Below are 23465 nucleotides of genomic sequence, written 5' to 3'. Positions count from 1 at the left end.
CTGGTCTTTCCTGATGATTTCCCTGTCATCTCTTAGGTCCTGTATGGACTTCTTTACTTCATTAACTGCATTAATTTGGTTTTGAGTGCTATCTCTCAAATCTTTTAGCTGAGTAGCTATCTTTTCAATTGACTCTTGAATTTCATTTGTCTTTCTATTTGTCGAGGCCATAAAATTATCCATTACTTAATGGAAGTATTGCTGTATTGATTCAAGATTTTCATTTATCATGTTTATCAGTAGACTTTGTAGAGCATTTTGAGGGTTCTCTTCTATGTCTTTGATTGACTGCTCTGCTTCCTGCTTGTTTTGAGTGGACGATAAGACTCCATTGTTTCCCATCTTTATTGTGTTTCTTCTGCCCATTTGGATTGGGAATGCCAATCTACAAGCACTTGTGAGCACCATTTAAGACCCAAAGCAGGCGCGTGCGCAGGAGAGGAAGGTCAGGAGCAGGATCTTGCTCTGTCTGATGCTCAAGAAATGTCTTCACTCTCAGAATATGCGTTGCGCATGACTCGTCTGAGTGCCCGGCTCTTTGGTGAAGTTGCCAGGCCTACGGATTCCACATCCATGAAAGTGGTGAAACTATTCAGTGAACAGCCCCTGGCCAAGAGGAAGGAGACTTATGACTGGTATCCGAACCACAACACATACTTCGCACTCATGGGCACACTCCGGTTTTTTGGGCTTTACAGAGATGAGCATCAGGATTTTAAGGATGAGCAAAGGCATCTCAAGAAACTCCGTGGAAAGGGGAAACCAAGGAAAGGAGAAGGAAAACGAGCATCAAAGAAGAAATGGTGTTGCCCATCAAGAAAGGCAATTTCTTGCTGAGTGACTGAGGGGGAGGTGTATCTTTCTACACACTTCATTTTTAATGAAGGATTTGAAGAAACACAATCATGTCATATTGAAGCCCAATCCAGCTATTAACGCATTCTAATTTTGCAAAATTATTTTTCTCTACTTTTGTAATCTGGCTTTACCTAATTCTGCAATGGAGCAGGTAAATTATTGTCTAATGACATGTTTAGCGGAGAGTGGGATGTTGGGGGGGTTGGGGAGACTACATTAAATAAGTGTCTTACAAAAAAAAAAAAGACCCAAAGCAGGGCTGGGGATATGGCCTAGTGGCAAGAGTGCTTGCCTCATATACATGAGGCCCTGGGTTCAATTCTGCAGCACCATATATACAGAAAATGGCCAGAAGTGGTGCTGTGGCTCAAGTGGCAGAGTGCTAGCCTTGACCAAAAAGAAGCCAGGGACAGCGCTCAGGCCCTGAATCCAAGCCCCAGGAGTGGCAAAAAAAAAAAAAAAGACCCAAAGCAGACCTTACCAAGCACTGTTGTGTAAATCTTAGAAGTTCACAATTATATAGAGATACCTTGTATACCTGTATATAAAATTAGATTTGGTGTTCCTAAAGAATTCAATTTCAATATAACAACCGATCCTGAGCCCTGTATTCAGTAGTTACTTATTTACTGTTACAACCCTATGAGCAATTCTTGTTCTCATATTAAATTGTTTTTGGACTGGCTTTCTCTATGAATCCCTTTGATTCACTCGGATTAAGCAAGGATACCCTCTATCCAATAACCCAGGAGTCAATGGAATCTGGAGGTCCTGGAAGTAAGTCAGGAGGGTAAGTCAGAGGTAGTAAAGAGAATAGAGTAAAATGTATGGGGGGGGCTTGATGATTTTGGTTTAGTTTCAGTCATGTGGAAATGTGGAGGAGAGTAGAATCAGTAGAAAGAACAAGGTTAAAATGATAGACAATGGAGAGTTAGCAGAAGGGAGTGGAGGTGTTATTCATAGAAAAGTAATTTTTAAAGAAAGAGAATGAAAAGAGAGAAATAAAGAAAAAAATACTGGAAGACAGATGCACAAAACAGAGAAAAATTATTTAAAACAATAAAAAGGAAAAGAAAATGAAAAACGAACAACAAAAAAAACTTTATAAAAAAATAGGTAAAAATGGAAAACAAAAAAAACCATCGATGTTTCAGAAGTGAAAAAATAATAATTTAAAAAAATTTAAAAATGTTTGAGAGGAACAAAAATGGTGTCTTCCTTGTTTGGGTGGGCTTTCTACTGTCTCTGGTTTCCTTGCGATGGTCTACAATCTATTTTGCTGCATGGCTGGTTTGACTTGCTTTCAGTTCGCAGGGGGTGGATCTGCTGTGACCCTTCCCTCCTGTTAGTGAAATCCTGGGTCTCTGTGGTTTGCACAGCTTGCAGGTAAGACTTGGGTGTCCTCTGTAGATGGGGCACATGAACAATCTCGGATCCAGGCTTGTCTTGTCTGCTGCGGCAGCTGCCTTTATCGCCTGGCTTTGAATAGGCTGTACCCAGCTGAGAGTTGATTGCCTAGGGGAGGTTCCTCCCTCCGGGGCAGGGTAGCCTCCTGGGCAGAGCTGGCTATGGAATTCAGCTCCTTTTCGGGCTGGGAATTGGGATTCCTCTGTGACAGGACCGTTTATCTGTCTCCGGTACCATTTGTTGCCCCGTCTGGTTGTTCCGTGCTGCCGGTAGCTGCTCGCCACTTTTGCTTTTTTGTGTGTGTGTGTTTTTTTTTTTGGAAATAGGGTATTTTATAGGAGAATCTGTTTCTTTTTTTAAAAAATTATTTGTTTATTAATTGAACACAAATTTTTTGACAAGGTGTTGTGCAAAAAGACTACAGTTACATAGTAGGGCAATGTGTACATTTCTTGTGATATCTTATGTCCTGTTTTTCTATCTCTTCTCTAGGTCAGGTAGACATATATACAATATACAATGTATCGCGAACATATACAGTAGCCATATGGCCACACCCAAGAAAGTTCACCTAGGGCTTTAAATGTAATGTCGATATTAGACCATATGTCGACAGTAGTCTGCCACTTTTGCTTTTAATTTAGAAATTCTGGCAGGCAGGGCGGAGCACCTCTGGCTGAGCCTCTGCCCAGGAAAAGCCTCCCGCCTGGGCAGGGGTGGAGCTGGCTCTCACTGGTTGGTCCCTCTTGCCCTTTTCAAAGATGGCCGCTTTGTCCTTTCTTTCCCCAGGCCTGATTTAGTTCCAGTCTGGTCTGACCCTATGCCAGTGTCAAAGATGGCACTTTGCTCTGGTGGTGGGGGAAGGGCTTCCTCCCAGAAGCTGCTCTATGGGCGCGAGTGAAAATGTCTTCCGTGGGGTACTCACGCTTTTTCTGTGATTTCAGCCTGTCCATGCTCAGCCTGCCATCCATGTGTGTTCGCCACCATCTTGAGGATTTCTCCCTGGTCTCTGCTGTGTGCTTTAGCCACGTGGAGTGCGGGGTGCTGTGCTAGCACCGGCACTGGTGTGTCGTCCGGACGCCGCCCAGAGCTCAAATCTGTGTTTTCAGACCAGCAAAGTCGATTTTTTCCTTCCTGGCCAGAATCCCTGTACTGGTATAACTTACATTGGCTGTCTTTCTAGGAGTAAAAGTTTCTCTGGGGTGGAAAACTGCGATGTCGGAGGGAGCTCAGCTAGGGCTCTGCTGCTCCTCCACCTTCTTCCTGGAAGTTCCAGATGAGGCAATTTTTTCAGGGAGAATTGAGACTCCTGCTTTGGAATTTTATATTGCAAGGACATATATGGCTCTGTGTGTTACTGTATATTAGCTGGAGTAGACATTCTCTTCTCATCACCTTGGTTATGCATAACATTAGCAGCAGCACATTTTTTCTGGGTAATATTTGTGTTCACGACTAACCAGGCATTTTATGAGCAGAATTTCTTGGGGAAGATAGTGCATATATGGAAAATATTATATATACAGCATTACATATTGATAAATACTATATATAATATACTTATTATATACCCATATATAGAATATAGATTATATCTCCATATATTATATATTCTTATATTTTTATTATTGCAAATGTACAATACAAAGAACATATGTGATATGTGTGTGTGTGTATATATATATATATATCAGATATGTACATATAGCCCATATGCTGTGTATTTTTTCTAGAAGTTTAATGAGTAATGGGGTGGGGATCTTGAGCCTTATATCCTTCTAGGAACTGTCAAATATTCATTCTTATGTGTAATTTTCTACTTTTTTATTGAAGGGGAAAATTTGTATTCACTGAATTGTTTTTCTTCCCTCTTTTTCTCTCTGGAGACTTTTCCACTTCCATTTTCCTCACTTATAGCATACCGACACATGATGGTCTGGTTATTTATAATATGGAGAGCTATTTGACATTGAGTTTCAGTTCCTTCAGTGGTCTTTATAGCTGATTTCAGCCTAGATGTTTAGCCAAGTTTCTTATCTGAAAGTGTCATCCTGTGCTACTATCGACACTGAGCATTACAGACACTTGGAAAAACACAAATTCACTGAGGCTACTGGAGCATAAAAGGCAACCTCAAATGAAACAATAAAAGCAGAATCAGGCTTGTAACCTTCAGCAATCCCTCTTCCACATCAACTACAGTAAATCAAAGCTGCTTCGTTTCTGCTAGAGTATGACAAACCATTGGAGGTGAAATAAACGCCATGCACATGGGATGTTTTGACCACACTGACTTTCTGACAGGATGAACTTAGAGAAAGACAGAATCTGGAAATAAAGATGTTGAACAGTATCAGTATAGCCACCACCTCCAGACAAAATAATTTGTAACTTAATTACAAAATTAGTTTGTTAAAGCTTGGCACCAGTGCCTCACACCTGTAATCCTAGCTACTCAGGAGACTGAGATAGGAGGTTCATGGCAGGAAGCCAATCAAAGCAGGAAAAGCAGTCATCTCCAATTAAACACTAGAAAAGCCAGAAGTGGAGCTGTGGCACAAGTGTTAAAACACTGGCCTTGAGCACAAAGGTTCAGAAAAAGCACCTAGGACCTAAGTTCAAGCCCCAGGAGCAGTACAGACACACAAAAAGAAATCATCTTTTTAGAAATAAAATATACAACCCTTTAGAAGCACTATGATCCCTCTCCTTATAGTTATTTTAGACCTCTCTTCCTGGAAATTTGATTTTCATTCATTTATTTGATAAATGCATGAAAATATGTATGAGTAAAGATCTTGAACCAAGTGAATCTAACCCTGACTCCAATCTTCCATGTCAACTGCTCCTTGTGTGTTAACATCAGCACTGTTTTTCACCTCTGTCTGCTACATAGTGAATACTTCAGAATTTATCAGGACTATCAATAAGGGATGGAGACTGATCTAAGTAAAACTGCATTGAGGAGGCTGTGATCTCCCCAATCCTAGCACTCCTTACCCCCACCCTGAAGTTTGTACTTCATTGTTGGTGGAACAGCCCTTTCTGTCATCTAGAGTGAATCCTTATGTTTCTCCAACAATGGCACTCAGGTGGTCCTTGTCTCTCATTTCCACATCATTAACTGCTTCTCTCTATGGTATCTATACTGAGGAACATGGTTCTCTTTCACAATGTATTCAGTTACTTAACTTGATCAGGCCTTCAGCCAATACCTCCTTTTAGGGTCCTCTTTAGAACAAAATGTGTTGTGAATAAGTTTTTGTTTTTGTTTTGTCTTCTTTCTCTTTTTTTCTTTCTGCCTTTCCTTTCCTTCCCTTCCCTTGCTTCCTTCCTTCCTTGTGTAATATGGAGGTCAGATCTGGCCAGTGCCATCATTGGCCACACAGTGAGTTGTACTATCTGGCATCTTGTCTTGATGGGCGTTCCTGGATTCCTACAGGAAGAGAAGTCCCATCCCCAGGTGATGGGTGTTCCTGAATTGCAAAAGACAGGGTGGGCACTTGGCCTATACGTTACTGTACCTGTCTGTCAAGTACTTAGAACTGGGAGCATCCTGGGACCCTGTCCCCTGACCTGACCCTATTTAGGATCAGTCCGGCGCCATTATGCCATGCCACATGTCTCCATGTTCGCATCCTGTGTCCTGGCTCGTCTCTCATCACCATGGTGTCCCAAATTACCTCTCCATTGGAGCTGAATTGGTTTGTTGGTATGGTTTTTGTTCTTTCTTCCTTCTCTGGTCTGTTTCCTGATAGTGTTAATTGTATTTGTGGGCTGCAGGCCTTTGTAACAACTGGCTGCCTGCAGACTGCTAATGCTCTAATAAAAACTCCAAGATTCAATCCTTCAATATGTGGCTTCTCACATAATTTATAAATATATAACACTTGCTTTCTTCTGTTTCTTCCTTTCCCTTCCTCCCTCCCTCCCTCCCTCCCTCCCTCCCTCCCTCCCTCCCTCCCTCCCTCCCTCCCTCCCTCCCTCCCTTCCTTCTTCCCTTCGTTTCTTTCTTCCTTTCTTTCTCTCTCCCTTTTCTTTTTCCTTTCCTTTCCTTATCTCTTGGATCTCCTTACCTCTGCTCTCTCTCTGCCATCTGTTTTCCCTTCTCTCTCACTCCCCTTCCCCCAACATTCTCCTCCTTTTCCTCTGCTTCCCTCCTTCCCTCTCCCTTTTATTCCTCTTTTGAAATTCAGTGCCTCCCCTTGTTTGACTTATTGGCTTTCCTTGTGTTTTACCACTTAAGCCATGCATCTAACCCAGATTTTATTTAATTTTTTTTTCTTACTGGAGATAGATTTTTTCCTATCTTTCTGTCCATGTTGACTTCAAACCATGATCCTCCAGATCTCAGCCACCAGAATCCCAGTTTATAATGACTTTCTTTGGTGGATGGTTTCCACTTTCTCTCCCCATACTTCACTCAACCATTTTCACCTGGGCATCTGTTCCACAACAACCTTGGGACATAACTCTTAACACAAGTGCCCCTTTTCAATTTTTTTTATTAACAAAACTTACATAAATACATTTGTAGTATGGTGGGGGGGGGCTGTTTCTGCATGCATCCAGCAGTGCACTTTTTTGACATTTACCTCTCCCACCACACAAACTCCTTTTTAAAATCTCTTTCCTAACATTCATTCATCTATCTGGAAAACAACTGATCCTTCTTTCTTTCTTTCTCTACTTTTGACTTTTCTGCTTTATTTTTGTTTTCAAACTTTCAGGAAAACTCATGATTAACCTCTGCTCTGTATTGTGTTGCATTTTAATTTGTTTTACCTCCAGGACCATAGCCTTTCCATAGTTTTAATTAACATCTGTGCATGGATTTGCCATGCATCTGTAAACCCAGACTTGACCTTTGTCCAGATCTCCAACCTCTAAATAAACAGACAGCTCAGCCACATCCCTTTGAAGCATAGTTCCTGTTTGCTGTTAAACATGGTCAGGTTGTTAGAGTCTCAGCCACAGGAACAGCATCCACCAAGTTCAAGCTCTGGTGAAAGTTACTAATGATTTCTCTTTTGCCTTTATTCCATTTGTCCTTTCTATTCTCCATTTCTGTTGCCTGTTGGCGTTATTTCCAAAAACACATTTTCCTCTACCCTAGGACTCGCAACTCCAATTCTACCACTTGAGCTATACCATCAGACCTTTGTTTTTACTTTTGTTTGTGAATATAAGGTCCCCTTCACTTTGCCTAGGCTGTCCTTAAACCTTATGCCTTGCCTCTAAACTGATAATTACAGGCATGTGCTACCATGCCCACCTTCTATTAGTAACATCCTAGCTCAAGTCAACATGCTAACATGTTAAATTCTGTTCTTGCCTCTACTCCCTACATTTTTTTGTGATTTTTTTCTTATTTGTTTTGTGCTATTTTCATGGAAAAACCATGAAATATTCAATATTCAACATTGGATTTTTTTAATTTTTTTTCTTATTTATTGTCAAAGTGATGTACAGAGAGGTTACAGTTTTATATGTTAGGCATAGTTATCCCAGGTTTAGGCTAGTCACAGCAGAGGATCACAAAAGCCTAATAGCTATGTCCCTATGAATGCATAAGATAACGCTAAGTGAAATGAACTCCATGTTATGGAAATGACTGTTATATCACTGTTGTAATTACCTTCAACATGCCATGTGAAACTGTAGCTTCTATTGTTGATGATCCTCTTGTATCCCCTTCCTGTGGTTGTACCTGCACTATCACTGTATATTATCTGAGTACATTAGAAACTGTATATACTAGTATTAGAACTAGGAAAGTGAAAGGGAATACCAAAATCAAGAGACACAGGATAAAAAGACAAACGACTACAAAAGCAATACTTGCATAACTGTTTGGTGTAAACCAACTGAACAACTCACAGGGGGAGAGGATAAAGGGGAGGGGGGAATGAGGGAGGAGGTAACAAACAGTACAAGAAATGTATCCTCCCTACATTTGTCAAACAGAATCTGAAGGAATCTTTTAAGACTATACTAGTGACTTTTCTTTTAAGAACTCCAAAGGTTTGCACATCACAATGTGCAAAATGTATATGTTCACTTTCCCTGATTTGCAAATTTTCATGTGGCTCGATGTAGGCCTGCCTAGTATCTGTCCTTCTTGAACTAAGGCAGTTTTCTTACACTATTGACAGATAGGATAAGATGAGTCTTTGTTTTGGGGACCACCCTTGGCACTACTGTATTGGTTGCTTAGCATCTGTCTCCTACCACTAGATGTAATAGTGACAATTACGAATGCTGGAAAACTTTCCAGATGTTGAGGAAGGATCCCCTGAGTTGTAAACTTGTTCTGGGTTGATGAACACTAACCTAAAATGACCATAAGCCCAATTTCTTCAGACAGGTGCATATGCCTATTGCCAAATTGTTATTGTACAGTGTGTTGACTTTCACTCTCAAAGGTGTTCTAGTGGGGCTGGGGATATAGCCTAGTGGCAAGAGTGCCTGCCTCAGATACACGAGGCCCTAGGTTCGATTCCCCAGCACCACATATACAGAAAACGGCCAGAAGTGGCGCTGTGGCTCAAGTGGCAGAGTGCTAGCCTTGAGCGGGAAGAAGCCAGGGACAGTGCTCAGGCCCTGAGTCCAAGGCCCAGGACTGGCCAAAAAAAAAAACAACAACAAAAAAGGTGTTCTAGTGATGATGCTGATTGTTTGCTCTCCTTGCTCTTCATCCAATAAGCTCGATTACTCATTCTATCATACACGTGTGTGTGTGTGTGTGTGTGTGTGTGTGTGTGTGTGTGTGTGTTCACTTTTGCTTATATCAGGTGTATCCCAGGCTTAGGGTCTTTGTCATAGATGATTCCCATCAAAAACTCTTTTCCCCATAGGATCTTTTTGTTTTGACATTTGGACCATTTTTTAAAATGGTTGCCATTTTCTAATCACACTTGAAATAACCTAGTCACCCTCTACTAAGTCATCCCATCACATTACCTGTGTCTTTTAGAATTATTATTTCTCTATTTTGCTTTTTCTACCTGCTTTCAACAGTGCTTACCCTTCAGTAATTTCTGAAGGAAGAAATATATGGATGGATGAAAACATTCCCAACATTCCTCACCTCAAAAATGCCCAGATTCACTGTTTACCACATGCTAATCGGTGTGACTTTTAATTAAACACTTATGAGTGTGATTATCTTCATAATGACCTATGAATACATGATTAAACATAAAACTAATAATATTTTAGTGCAGAGCATTGTATTAAATACAAGTATTACATACCTTTGTGTGGACTATATATACATACACACATATGCACATACATATAGTATATATTGATATATATTAAAGTATGTATGAATACATATACATATGTATGCCTGAGTATATGTGTGTGGATGTATATATTAAGCTGATCAACCCAAGCAGATACTCCCAGCCCTTTGTTATTGGGGTAACAGTCAGGAGAGCACATAGGGACACAGAGAAATAGGGAAAAAAGGTAGAAAGGAAAAAGAGAACAGAGGAGAAAATACAGAGAGAGGGTACTGAAGGAAAGCTTATTTCTTGAACATAAAGTCATCTCAAAGATATCATGAGCAGTAAATTAAACAATCCTTCAGCAAGAAACTTGACAAAGAAATTTCATTAGGGATTTAAATCTCTATGGAAGCTCAAGTTGCCGCATTAAGATATGAAAATTGTGCAAATATTGTTCCTTAAAATGATGTTTGCCACAGGTCATTGAGTTTCAGTCAATGAAATTTAGAGTGATAAATGTCCTGTTGAAAATAAGTAGAGGAAGAAGGATTCCAGGAGAGAAAAGAAAGAGCCTGCAGTGAAAAGCTCAGCCTCCAGAATCATTTGGACTCCAGCATTCGTTCACTATGTAACCTTGAGCAACTTTATTTAATATTTTTGAAGTCTAATTTCCACATCTATAAAATGTGGACAGTTTCCAAGATCTTCCCTGCTAGCCTGAGTTTATGAAGATCTACTAAAAAACATCTGTAGCTAGGCACAGTGGTTCACCTGTGAATTACTCAGGAGGCTGTGATCTGATGAGATCTGATGGATTAAGGTTCAAAGCCACCCCAGACAGAAGACTCCAGCAAAATGCTGGACTGGAGGGTGATTCTGGTGGTAGAATATTAGCTTGAGCCAGAAAGCATGAGTCTTAAATCCCATCTACTGCCAATATATATGTTCATCACCATCATCATCATCTAGATAAAAACCTTTCAGAACAGTACCTGGTACATGTAGCATATAACATATAAACAAACACATATTAGTTGATTACATTGATGCCTTAGGGCACTGTGCTGCCATTAATCTGACTTTGATTCAATCTGCCACTATTGCAATTTCCAAAAAATGCTATTATTACCATTGCTCAGGTGAAAGGTCTGGAAGCTGAATGAATCAACCAGTCTTAAAGGGTTAAATGTTACCTTACAGAAAATCATTCTTGTTCAGTATAAACATGCTAGTTTCCTTCACCAGAGTGTTGGATCCTTAGAGCTTAAACCCTGATGGCAGAATTCTTAATGCATTATACTAACAAAATTGTAGTGACTTGATGGTTCTTGATAGCTGCTTACTTTGGGATAAACTAGTGGTTATATAAAAGAACAAGTGCATGCATGGGTGAATGAACAATATAATGTTTTGTTTTTCTGTGTTTGTTTTGTTTTTCATGTATACTGTATCTCAGGAATTCATCCCTACATTCTCAATCTTACCTTGTTTTCGTACTTTAAGGCACTCTAGCAGTTTTAGTTCCTATTGTGTTATCCCACTTTATAGAAATGGGAAAGAAAGTGAAAGCTAAGGGATGGGATGCATGTAATCAAAGTGTGGCTTCCTTCTGAAATCTTATCTACTCAAGGTACTGAGATCTGAGAATCAGAGTTCAAAGCAACTCCAAACAGGAAAGGCCAGGAGAATCTGATCTCCAGTTAGCCACCAAAACCCAGAAGTGGAGGTGTGGCCCCAGTGTTAGAGTGCCAGCCTTGAGTGAAAAGCCTTGAGTATTAGCACAGTATTAGCATGCGCACGCACACACACACACAGAGAAGAATGAAACCTGTTGTAAAAGAGGAAGGAATAGAGAGGAGTAATGGAAGATATGAAAATCAAAGTACTTTCTAGGCATTTATGAATGTACCAAAACAAAATCTTTTTGTACAATTAATATACACTAATTAAAATAAGAGGAAAACAACATTATGGATGTTAAAAAGTGACATCTTTTGAAATGTAGTATTCAGAAAAAAGATAACATTTTGCTAATGTGAATAACATAAATAAAGTACTTTTGAGCATTTTAGTACATTTCTTTTCCACCTTTAGGTGAAAAGATGTGGGTATGCTTTTTGTTGTTTGCAATCTTATATAAATATAAATTTGTGTTCGGTGCTGGTGGCCCATACATGTGATCTTAAGTAGGTAAGGAGTCTGAGAACTGAAGATTGCAGTTTGAAGCTAGACCGGGCAGGAAAGTTTATAAGACAATTATTTGTAATTAACCACCAAAAAGCCAGAATGGTAGAGCACCAACCTTGAACAAAAAGCTAAAGGACAATGCCAGGCCTTGAGTTGAAGCAGTACCCTTAGAAAAATAAGTAAAGACATTAATAAATAATTTGCATTTTGTAGTTTTATACGTTATAATGTTTCACAAGCCTGCCATGTTTAATGACAAATGAATATCACAGGCAAGAGTTTCAAGAAGATGGCTCAAGTATGGATAATCCTTTTGTCTGCAATTTAGAATATGCTTATGTTTATTTCACCATTCCAAGTACTGCTACACTTAATATTGGTATGAACTGCTTATTCAGGGTCTTCATCCTTGATTCTGGTCATGGGACTAGTTTTTCTCTGAGGAGCAGTCAAGCATGCAACCTACACAATTACAGTATGATATCCAACTCTACAGAAAGATTTGATTGACTTGTTTAAAGATGTATTAGTTGCCCACTTGGTATCATAAGCAATACCTTACCCAGAATCCTGTACTTGAAAAACATTGAACAGATGTATATAAATTTGTTTTAAAAGGGAAAGGATAAATGAAAAGAGGGAAGGGGGAAGAAAGAGAGAAAGTATAATGTGGAAATATGGGAGAGAACAGAAACCAAAGAAGGAAAGATACATCAGGGAATTTAAAGGGAAAACAAAATACAAAAGATATTGATAAAAGGAAAAAAAATCTAAGAAGAAGAATAAAACATCAACTCTATCCTTCAATTCATACTTCCTAACATCCCAGATATGACTCCCCAACCACCTGCAGAGTAGCCACCTGGACAGCAGCTCCACAAACATCCACTAGGGAGGGCAGGGGCCCTGTAGTAACCACACCTCTAGGGGATAATTCCTGAAGCCTGTTTGTGTCACACTTCAGAGGACAAAGATCCAAGGCTGGATTGCTCCCAGATTTACAAAACCCTTCACTTTTCTCTCCATAGCTGAATGTGCAAAGAAAGGAGTAGTTAATCATGGCATCTGGATTGCTTTCGCAAGAGAAAACACATTTAAATTAGAGTGAAATTTTTCTTATTTGAATAGCTTTGCTTTTGCCCTGGCGGAAAGTAGCTTGAGATGTTTGAAGAAAAGGAAGATATAATTGAACAAGGGGAAGAAGGGAGAGTGATTGCTAGGGTGAGGCTTATTGAAATATATTTTAAATAGGTGGAAAGATAATAATAAGATCCCCTCATGTAATGGATATGTTAACAACAACAAAAATGAAAATACATATTTTAAGAAGATACTCAACAATGGCTAGACATGTTTATTATCTGGCAAAATCCATACTGGCAGAGTAACCTGTCTCTTCCATTGAACAAAATATTTGCTGAAATCTGTGGTATGCATGTTTGATACAAAACAGTAGCATTCCTTTAGGATTTGGAAATATTTGCCATCATCCTTCCTGAACTAAACCCTGTTTATTCAATTAAAACAAAATCTCCATTCTTTAGCAGTGATTGAACTGCAGCAGCCATTGAAGAAGCATAAAGCTCTTATCTTTACAGATAAAGTTAAAATTTCACATTTAACCAGAACTGAGCATTTTAGTATGAAAAGTTACTTTTGATCCATATGCAAACACCATTGAGCAACCAGCTCTTTAGTGGTTAATTGCATTATATCATGAAGAAAAAATAATTTCTTTAGCACTGTAGTCCTCATTTACAAAGAATGATGAGCAGAATGAATGGGGTTTTCCAAGTTGTTTGGGGTGTTTTTATGCAGCTTCAAATGTATATTTTTATTGCAGCAAGGCTCATTTAATATATGTATTATTATTACAAATTACCAGCTATAGTATCAGAAGCCATATGATAATGTAATTTTGCTATATTTTTCCCCCATGTAGGTTCTAGGATTTGAATTTAGGGCCTGAGAACTTTCATTTGGCTTTTTTGCTCAAGGTTGGGGCTCTACCAGTTGAGCCATATGTCCACTTCTGGGTTTTCACTTGTTAATTTGAGATAAGCTATCACAGACTTTTCTGTGAAGATGGCTTTGAACCAAGATTCTCAGATCTCAGCCTCCTGAGTAGTGAGGATTACAGTTATCGGCCACTAGCACCAGACAGTAATGGAGTTTTTAATATTATTCTTCTGGGTAAATAATAAGCTCTTTTGTTATTCTTTATCCTTACTATTGGGGTGGCCTGGGAACAAAGGCAGCATGATTGACTGAGACTTAGTCCCCCCAGAGGCTAGAAGAAGAGTCAAGTCTCACCGGAGAAGATATAAGCTTAGTTGCCTCTGAGTGCACTTTCAACATTAATGTTTATCACCACCTTCTGACCTTGGCAACTTTCAGAGACGCGGCCATGTAATATCACCTTCAGCAGCATTAACAACCCATGCTCAGAGAAAAACGCTACCTACATGGTGCATTAGAGGAAAAAAAAAAAGCCTTGACCTACTTGGATCCGACAAGATGGAGTCGGTTTTGGGCAGAAATTGATCACAGCGGACTCCTTGGTAGCCTTCTTTGCACCTGCGAAAAGAGAAGAAAAGAAAAAATATATGCATGGGGCTCCTTCTAACATCTTAAACAGTAAAAGAGCCAAAAATTAGCACATGTAAGAATAGTATATTTGAGCTTTTCTAATATTTGATTCTGTCTGTTTCTGATAGACAGGCAGAGTCTATATTTTATATCTATGTAAAGCAAAACAACAAAACAATGAAAATACTGTTTTTCTTTTACAATCATAGGCAACACCTAATTTAAGAGTATTTCAGAATGCCCTGGTCAACAATCTGAATAATGATTATCCTTGTATGATAACTTGAGAAACGGGTATGTTTTTATGCCCTACATCGGTCTCTAAAATACATTCAGAGGCTGGGGATATAGCCTAGTGGCAAGAGTGCCTGCCTCGGATACACGAGGCCCTAGGTTCGATTCCCCAGCACCACATATACAGAAAACGGCCAGAAGCGGCGCTGTGGCTCAAGTGGCAGAGTGCTAGCCTTGAGCGGGAAGAAGCCAGGGACAGTGCTCAGGCCCTGAGTCCAAGGCCCAGGACTGGCCAAAAAAAAAAAAAAAAAAAAAAAAAAAAAAAAAAAATACATTCAGAAATATCATACTGTGAGTACCATTTTTCTTATAAAAATGCTTTCTAATATGAAACACCAATTACAGACTTGGGCTACTGCCTTTTCCATTTCCTTGTGTCCTTTTTACCTGCTCATTCACTCATTTTTACATTTTTGGGGTTGACTTCTTAGTTATTCTTCCCACCCCCACATCACCAAGCACCTTGCCAGAGACACCACCAGAGTTTATCTGGAAAAGTTCAAGAGGCATCTTTCTAAACTCACATTTTTCTCTTTCCATAGTCTCTTTTCTTTTCAGCCAACATATATGAAGGGTCTGGTGTCTGCCAGGCATTGCACAAAGCAACTATCCCAAGGCAGATGACGTGGAGGCCAGGAATTTGCCCGAACGTGTGGGCAATGAGGCATAGCCCCTCACAGCTACACAGACTCCCCAGCTCCCTCAATCAAGGCTAGCATGGCTAGCATGGACAGCACAACAGATCAGCTGGCAGTTCCAGGAACAAATATTACCAGTGAGACTGCAAAGGCTGCACTGTCTCCTTCCTTGAGAAGGTGGCATTTTCTGGTCTGCTTGAAGCTTAATCGGTCATGCTTGGGTTAAGCAAGGAAGCTGCCATTGTTTCTCTTGGGATGAAATCTGTCCTACTTAGAGAGATGGAAATTGTGACACTGGCATAAAAATCAGATTTTGAAAACAATCCTCTGGTTGTTAGAAATCTATGAAATTGACAAGAAAATAAATAAATCAGAGGCCCATTCTGTTCGAGAAGAGGGCTCTGAATTCCTCCCTTGGAATATGCTTTGTTTGCTAGGTGCAATAAACTATTAGATAAGGTTTACTGCAACTGGAGTCACAGTATTGAAAGGCACATGGGTGATTTTTCTACCTTTTATTAGGCACCAAATTGGAATTCGAGTAATCAAGCAAGCCCTCCTCATCAACTTTCTAAACGGGACACTCTGAACTGAATTTGGCAATTTTTCCACCTACACTAAAGAACAAAGACCTCTCCGAAATATCACCAACTACTCAAACCAAAATTTTTCATGCAGAATCCTATTTTTATAACCTTTTAAAGGATTATTGCACATGAAATAAAGGAAGCATGCTGTTGGCTTTTTTTTAAAGTCAGAAGGTACTTAGGATGGACTAAAGCACATGGATGATAACGAAAATAAAATTAACATTTTGTTTTCAGAAAGCTTCCTTAATGTTGATATTTTGCCCTGATGATTCAGAGTACTCTATTCCTGAGAAAATTTTTCATTTTTCCACGATCTTGAGTGACATTCTGTGTAGGGCTAGACTTCTGCATTCACTTTGTGAAGATTTCATTTCCAACATGCACAGGGGGAGGGAGGGATTCTTAAGTACCCTTTCACTGTTTGTATCTTTATTTAATATGAAAATGCTATCCTAGGGAGCTAGCTGCTTTTAAGGGGAAGTGCTGTTTTTGTGTTGGCTTGCCTTTTAAAGGTTGTTACTTCCTTAAAAGCCCTTATTCCATTTGCGCACATGGAAAAGAAAATAAGGGGAAATGCTTGAGATTCCCCTGCCCCCAGTGTTAACCTGATTTGAGAAGAGTAGGAGATGCTTCCCTGAAATGTTCTGGCTTCCTGGGGCCTGGGGAAACTCACAGGGCCAGAGCTGTTTCTTGCTGGTTTCCTTGACTATCTTGGGCCTAGAGAAAATAATGTGGAAGCCGTGTAACTCAGGCTTAGACGACCCACTGGGAACTGTGTGGTCAGATAAGCAGCAAGCCTGGCACCCACGTGAACCAGGCAGGAGTCACTGCTAATTGGTGCTGAGTTTGAAAAAAAAAAGCATATTAAAATTCTCATTTAAAAATCACACATATATATCACCTTGAGACGTTGAGGCTCATCCAAATGTGAAGATGGAATGCTGTGAGCTGGCCAGGCAGGCAAATGGGTGGGATTTGCAACAATACTAAAGAAAAATTGCAAAGGGAGATACCTCGCTCAGCGTACATCTCCCATATCCACTGAGTTTGGTGGGTCTGTACCAGCTTAATGAGGAGATCTTATGAGAAATACAATTGTGTTGCCTGTTTTGCATGTCTTCTTTTTGAAAGACATGAGTATAAGAACAAGAGATAGTTGCATACTAATAAAAGGTGTTCCTATTAAAACATGATAGAATTAATAACATAGAGGAATTCATATGTGGTTTTTAATAGTAAATGACACGCTTTCAAAGACAATGCACAGAGCTTGCCTCTCCCACATTGTCTATTATTTCCTCCACTGCATTGATTACAAACCTTTGAATTCATCTCCTCCCATTTCCATATTTCTTTATCCCTTATAAGCCTTACATCATAAAAACTATATTAACATTGAGGAATTATTTCAGTTACTGGGAAATATTTCCCAGTTGTTTCATAGAATATATGTCCAAAATGGAATAGTGTTTAGGTAAAAAGAAAGGGAAATTCTGTCACTGGTAGCTGTGTAGATGAGCCTGGAGCACACTGTTTTAAATGAAAAAGCTCCGGTGTAGAATTTAGAAATATTGAACTCTGACCCTAGTGACTCATACCTGTAATCCTAGCTTCTAAGGAGCCTTAGATATAGCATAGTCATTTGAAGCCAGCATGGGCAGCAAAGTCCATGAGACTTCTATTTCCACTTAACCAGTAAAAAGCGAAAAGTGAAGTTGTGACTTAAGTGGTAGAGCACCCCAGCCTTGACCAAATAAAGCTACGAGACAGTGCCCAGGTCCTAAGCAAACAAACAAAAGCAATAACAAAAACTGTCAAACAAAAAGAATAGTTGCACTCATCAAAACAGAGTAGAAAGATTACTAGCAGCTGGGTTGAGGGTGAGGTTGAACACTACACACTTGTAGTTCAAAGAATAATAGCAGTAATGATTAGCAAACTATCCTCAATGTCAACCAAGACATGTTTTAAAGTCCCCTATTTCCACAAACCAACTAATTAGACAAAGAAAACAAATAGTAGATTCACATGAAGACAAAGCAGATTGCCCAGCATCAAGGAGATGGCAAGTGTAGGAGCCAGAATTCCAAAGCAAGCATAATCTAGAATGCCAAGTATGTGCTGTCTGGGACAGGCATCATTCCAGATGTGGAGCTTAAGCCTGGAGTTAATGGCTCAAAAGCATTAATGTGTCAGAACAAATTCTGTCCCTAGCTACTTGTCACTGAAACTCAGAGGTTGGGTTGACTATGGAGAATATTGTGACACTGATTAAAGTCTAAATTTCTTGTAGCTGAATTGAGAATTTAATTAAATGGTCTTTCTTAAGAAGGAACACTAATTAAGACAGCAAAACTTTTAAGTTAGCCAATTGGTATTAGAATTACCTGCAGATTCACTGTGGGTAAAGCTAACTTACTACAGCAAAAAGAAGAATTGGAAACGGCATTATTATAAATTTCAGAATAGCAGCTACCTTGTAACTCAAGGAGCTTTTTCCAATAAGTTACCTATCACGTTAAAAAATATCACAATTTCCAGAGCTAAAGCAACTGTTCACATATAATGATGTTTTTTGTTTCAGAGTTGTATCTGATTATCTTAAGAAAACATAGCTTGTCATCTTCCATGTACATTGTGTAAAAATTAAACTGCAGAACTGGAGGGTGGGGATAAGAAGGGAGAACATGGGGGAGAACGATAGAAGAAGTAACATGGGTCAAGATGCCTTGTATTCATAACCTGCCTGATGCAATTGTAAACTCTTTTTTTTTTTTTTTTTTTTTGGCCAGTCCTGGGCCTTGGACTCAGGGCCTGAGCACTGTCCCTGGCTTCTTCCCGCTCAAGGCTAGCACTCTGCCACTTGAGCCACAGCACCGCTTCTGGCCGTTTTCTGTATATGTGGTGCTGGGGAATCGAACCTAGGGCCTCGTGTATCCCAGGCAGGCACTCTTGCCACTAGGCTATATCCCCAGCCCCCAATTGTAAACTCTTTGTACAACTACATAACAAAATTTTTTTTTAGAAAAAGAAAACATGAGCATTTGTTGGAAAAAGTTTTTCCCTTAGAAAGACTTAAATTCTGTAAATTTTTCAGCATCTGCTCAAATCCAGAAAGTATATTGTATTGAGTCAAAATTTGAGCCAGACAGAAACAATTTTAAGTCTGAAACAAATACAAAAATAAACATGTGATTACTCAACAAGGAGTATCAGATATACTGAGAATAAACAGGTATACATCAGAGGTTAGTTTCAGGGAGCCAGAAGCCCATTCTTTCACGCATTCATCCAATCATTCATACTTAGTTGTCATCTGAGTGTATATTTTGATCTTTGTAAAGACACCGATCCCTACTTTCTCATGAAGGTAACTTGGGCCTCACTTCCTATCCATAAAAGGAAATAATATAAAATGAAATGAAGGTACTGCTCCAATTACCATGCTGAGCGATATTACTGAGAAAAGTGGCAAAAGCTGAATATTCCATTCTATGTATCTTAGTTTTGATGTTACCATATGTGAAATAAAAGTAATCTTTTGTCAATGTGAGGAAAGAAATTACCACGTAAGAGTTTGAATTCATGGAGGGAAGTTTTTGTATTCTGGCTATCATCTCAATGATCATAAAATCCATTGTTCTTATGAGGATGAGATGTTAACAATAGCAAATGAAGAGTAGATGGAATTTTGCTTCAATTTGAGAAAAGGCTGTGATAGTAATGTCTTAGTGCATGAGCCTGTTAGGATACAAAAGGTGTGTCTGTGATAGGACAGACTCTAATTATGTAATTTAGAAGGGTGATGGAGACTTACGAATAATCTCTTGGAGATCTCAGGTGCTCAACTTTGAACGAGTTAAACCTTGGTTTAGGATATGTGCATATATGCTCACACATATACTCAGCTGTTATTTCTTATAAATGTACCTGATAATCATATAATTGAAATTAGTTTGGTTTCTAAGGACAAACTATGGAAAGTCCCTTAAATGTTTATTAGTTAATTCAAAGTTTCCATGATATTTCTTGGCCAATGATTGACCAGGATTCAAGGTCCAATGTTACCCCTTCCTTGTTCTAATTTAGGATGTTACCAAGATGGAGAAATTAGCAAGTCACAGACTTCCTCTACTTTCATTTGTCTCTCTTTGCTCAGAATTATAAGGCTATTTGATACAGGATAGAAAGATAATGTAATGACTATACTTGTCAGCTCCCACTTCATTAGTGAGACATTGTTAAATTATTTCAATTCAGGTCCTATTGTTCTAACAAACTATCTTAAGTTTAAACAACAAATGTCTATTTTTCTCTGATTTGTTGGTACCCATCCTGGGGCTTGAACTCAACGCCTAGGTACTCTCCCTTGGCTGTTTTTTGGCTCAAGACTAGCCCTTTATCATTTGAGGTACACCACAATTCTGGCTTTTTGTTGGTTAATTGGAAGAAAGAGTCACACAGACTTTTCTACCATGATCCTTTGATCGCAGCTTCTTAAGTAGCTAGGATGACAGGCCTGAGCTACCCCACCCTCCTCTTCACTTCTTAATGGGAGTTCATAGTTAAGGAGAACTTATGGGTGGTAGTATCTGATGTATTCTCTGTGACTGAACTGCAGATAGCCACCATTTCACTATGTCCTCTGTTTCTCCCCTCTCTTCCCATAAAACTTAATTCTATTAGAATCAAGGCCACACCCTTAAGACTTCATTTAATCTCTGTTTATTAATGTATTTACTGTCAAAGTGATGTTTGGAGGGGTTAGAGTTTCATACGTAAGGAAGTGAGTACATTTCTTATCAAACTTGTTACCTCCTCCCTCATTTTTCTCTCCTTCCCCCTCTTCACTTCCTTCCCCGGCCATGAGTTGTACAGTTGGTTTACAGCATATAGTTTTATAAGTATTGTTGTTTCATTGGTTCATATTTTATCCTTTATCTCTCCATCCCTTCCCTAGTTCCAATAAATTTATATACTATACCCAGGGTACTGAAATCAATAATCCATTCATCTTAATTGCCTTCTAAAGACTCTGTGTTTAGATACAGTTTTCCTGGGGGGTTGGGCTTCAGTATGAATAGTGGACACAAGTCTGTCCAGAGCAGTTACCAAGGTGGAGTAATGACATATCCAGAGTAACAAAGGCCCCTAACTTGTAGATGGAAGGCTGCCAGATGAAATACAGGACACTAATTAAATGGAGATTTCAGATAAATAATTCTGAAGTGTGTCATGCTTACAGTATTCGGAATACATAACAAAATTATATTTTCTGTTTATCTGAAATACCAACATAATAACCTCTCCTGTGTTTTACTTACTAGATAAATCTTACCCCTATAGAAGTAAAAGATAATCTGGATAGTGATGTTGTGATTTCATAATAAGGAATTTGATTGGGCACATGGTACTCATTTCTATATATCCCTACAAGTCATGTCATGAACTCACACAGTGTAAAAGAGTAGAATGCATGTTTTTATTTTTTATTCTTCTTATTATTATTATTTTGCCAGTCCTGGGGCTTGAATTCTGGGCCTGAGCACTGTCCCTGGCTTCTTTTTGTTCAAGACTAGCACTCTACCACTTAAGCCACAGCGCTACTTCTGGTTTTTTCTGTTTATGTGGTGCTGAGGGATTGAACCCAGGGCTTCATGTATACGAGGCAAGCACTCTACCAGTAGGCCATATTACCAGCCCCAGGATGCATGTTTTTAATGTCTCCTTCTTTAATCGACAAAGCACTGACTGGAGGGTGGGGGGAGGGGGTTGTATGAACAAATCAAGTACTGTAATGCCCTTTCAAATGTGGAGTGCAGTTTTCTGACTTGATTGTATGAATCACCAACTTCTAGTTTGTACAAAATCAGAATAAGCCATAAGAGGTTTCTGGTTTGCAGCCAAAGTAAGAGAGTAGCAAAAAGGGTCTGATTTTTTTTTTCTTGCTTTGTTCATCATCTCATTCTAGTCTGAGACACTTAAATGCTGATGAATGTAAAAAGCAGTGAACATAGATGTACAATACAGGGCCATGGAAATCTAAAACCAAAGCAAATGCTAGGAGAAATTTTTCTGAAAGATTGGGCTCAGGGAGCAGGTAGGCAGGAGACCATAAGAGTAAGCTAGCCACAAGAGACCAAGTTGCTAAGTATTGTTCTCTGGGTTGTGTGGGTGATTTCCAGAAGCAAAACCAGCTCCTAGCTGGCTCCAGGAGAGTGAAAAGAAAACTAAAACTGGGAGATGATTCTTATTTAAAAGACATCGTGTTGATTGGCATTATAAAAGAGAGAAAGAGCTCATTAGCAAATGAACTGATAAAACCACTCAGCATGCATCAGAAAGAAGTGGTAATAATTATTGTCTCTCCAAGAAAATGAGCAAAGTATCCATAGAGTGTCATTCAGGAATCAGTTTGCAGACATAACTGAACTAGCTGAAAAAAAAAAAAAATCCCACCGAATTCTGATTTAATTAAGGGGGCAGGGAGGTGCACAACACTTTTAAAATTCACAAGCCTGGATGGCAGAAGGTTCTGCACAAACATGACTATTTTAAAAGCCATTTTCAAAACCCTCAGAGGTGAGACACCTTCATTCAACAGCATTATTTCTCTGGCTTCTCCCAGGGTAATGCAGGATCCACTAACAAGGGGACAGCATTTCTGTCAGAGAAAGGGAGGGGGCCTCTTTGATCAGAATTCACAATAATATATCTCCCTTGTGTGTTAAATGATTTACTGCTGAGGATAAATGGATATAATATTTCATTATTTATGACATTCACCAGCAAGAAGGAAGCTTGGGATTGAAAGGAAAGTGATTTCATATTAAAAGCCTCATGCAACTCAGAGGGAGATGAAAGTAAGGTCTGGCTTTAAAAAATACATAGTGCAGCTTGAAGGTTTAAATGGATGCTCAAATATTGTCATCACTCTGAGCCTCATATTCTGTTAAGATGAAACCAGGAGATTTTATGGCTAGATCTACCTCAATTTTACAGAAAAATTTCCATTTCTTAATCATATTATTCTATTCAAGTGTATTGTTAAGAGCAACTTTGGAAAGTGAGATGAATGACAGAGCCAGGCATGGCAAGATAGAAAGATGTGGCACAAGAAACTACCATCAAATCCAGTGTTCCAAGTCCAAAAGAAAAAAAAATCAAAATCTATGACTTTGGTAGCATGATGTTTAATTAGTCATTTTTGTGGAATTTACATGTGCCATTTGAATAAATTACATTAATGTTTTGATTTAAAATAAAAAATCAAGACACAAAGATTCAATATGTGATTTCGTGATATAAAATTAAGAAACTTTTCCAAATGGACAAGTTACATCAGTTTTCTAATATGTTGTTGGAAAAAGGTTGGAGGTAAGGGGGTGGAGTAAGAGTCAGAGCAAAAGTCCATGTGTAGTGATGTTGTATTGTAAGACCTTTATTTTTTATTCACTGACTTACTTGCTTCCTTATTTGGTACTGATAATGGAACTCAGGGCCTTCCATGTGCAAGGCAGGCAGTCTACCATTGAGCAATGCCTCTAGTCCCTTTTTTTCTTAGCTACTTTCAAAGTAGGGTCTTGTTCTTATGCTGGAGTCAGCATGAACAACAACTCATCCTAGTTATGCTTCCTCATGATCCTGACGATGTCAGACAGGCAATC

General features: G+C 39.0%; 2 protein-coding genes across 8 annotated transcripts in view; one reads left to right on the top strand and one right to left on the bottom strand.

The window, feature by feature from the left end:
* The window catches only part of Nrg3 (neuregulin 3), a 997626-nt gene that overhangs the window by 204647 nt on the left and 769514 nt on the right, over nt 1–23465 (bottom strand). For all 7 annotated transcript variants that reach the window (XM_048339165.1, XM_048339167.1, XM_048339166.1 and 4 more), the window contains exon 3: nt 14191–14264. In XM_048339165.1, coding sequence (XP_048195122.1) covers nt 14191–14264 — 74 coding nt within the window. The remainder of the gene's footprint in view (nt 1–14190; nt 14265–23465) is intronic.
* LOC125346525 (28S ribosomal protein S33, mitochondrial-like) lies at nt 437–1083 on the top strand. Its single transcript, XM_048339171.1, has one exon. It carries the CDS (start codon nt 484–486, stop codon nt 835–837), a length of 354 nt encoding a protein of 117 aa, XP_048195128.1. The 5' UTR covers nt 437–483; the 3' UTR covers nt 838–1083.

The sequence above is a fragment of the Perognathus longimembris genome, chromosome 2 (assembly GCF_023159225.1).
Source record: "Perognathus longimembris pacificus isolate PPM17 chromosome 2, ASM2315922v1, whole genome shotgun sequence".
Classification (NCBI taxonomy): domain Eukaryota; kingdom Metazoa; phylum Chordata; class Mammalia; order Rodentia; family Heteromyidae; genus Perognathus; species Perognathus longimembris.
Note: the sequence above shows the minus strand (reverse complement) of the source record. Positions and strands in the feature narration are given on the sequence as shown.

Coding starts and splice junctions, on each gene's coding strand:
- LOC125346525 (XM_048339171.1), top strand. CDS start 484: ATGTCTTCACTCTCAGAATATGCGTTGCGCATGACTCGTCTGAGTGCC.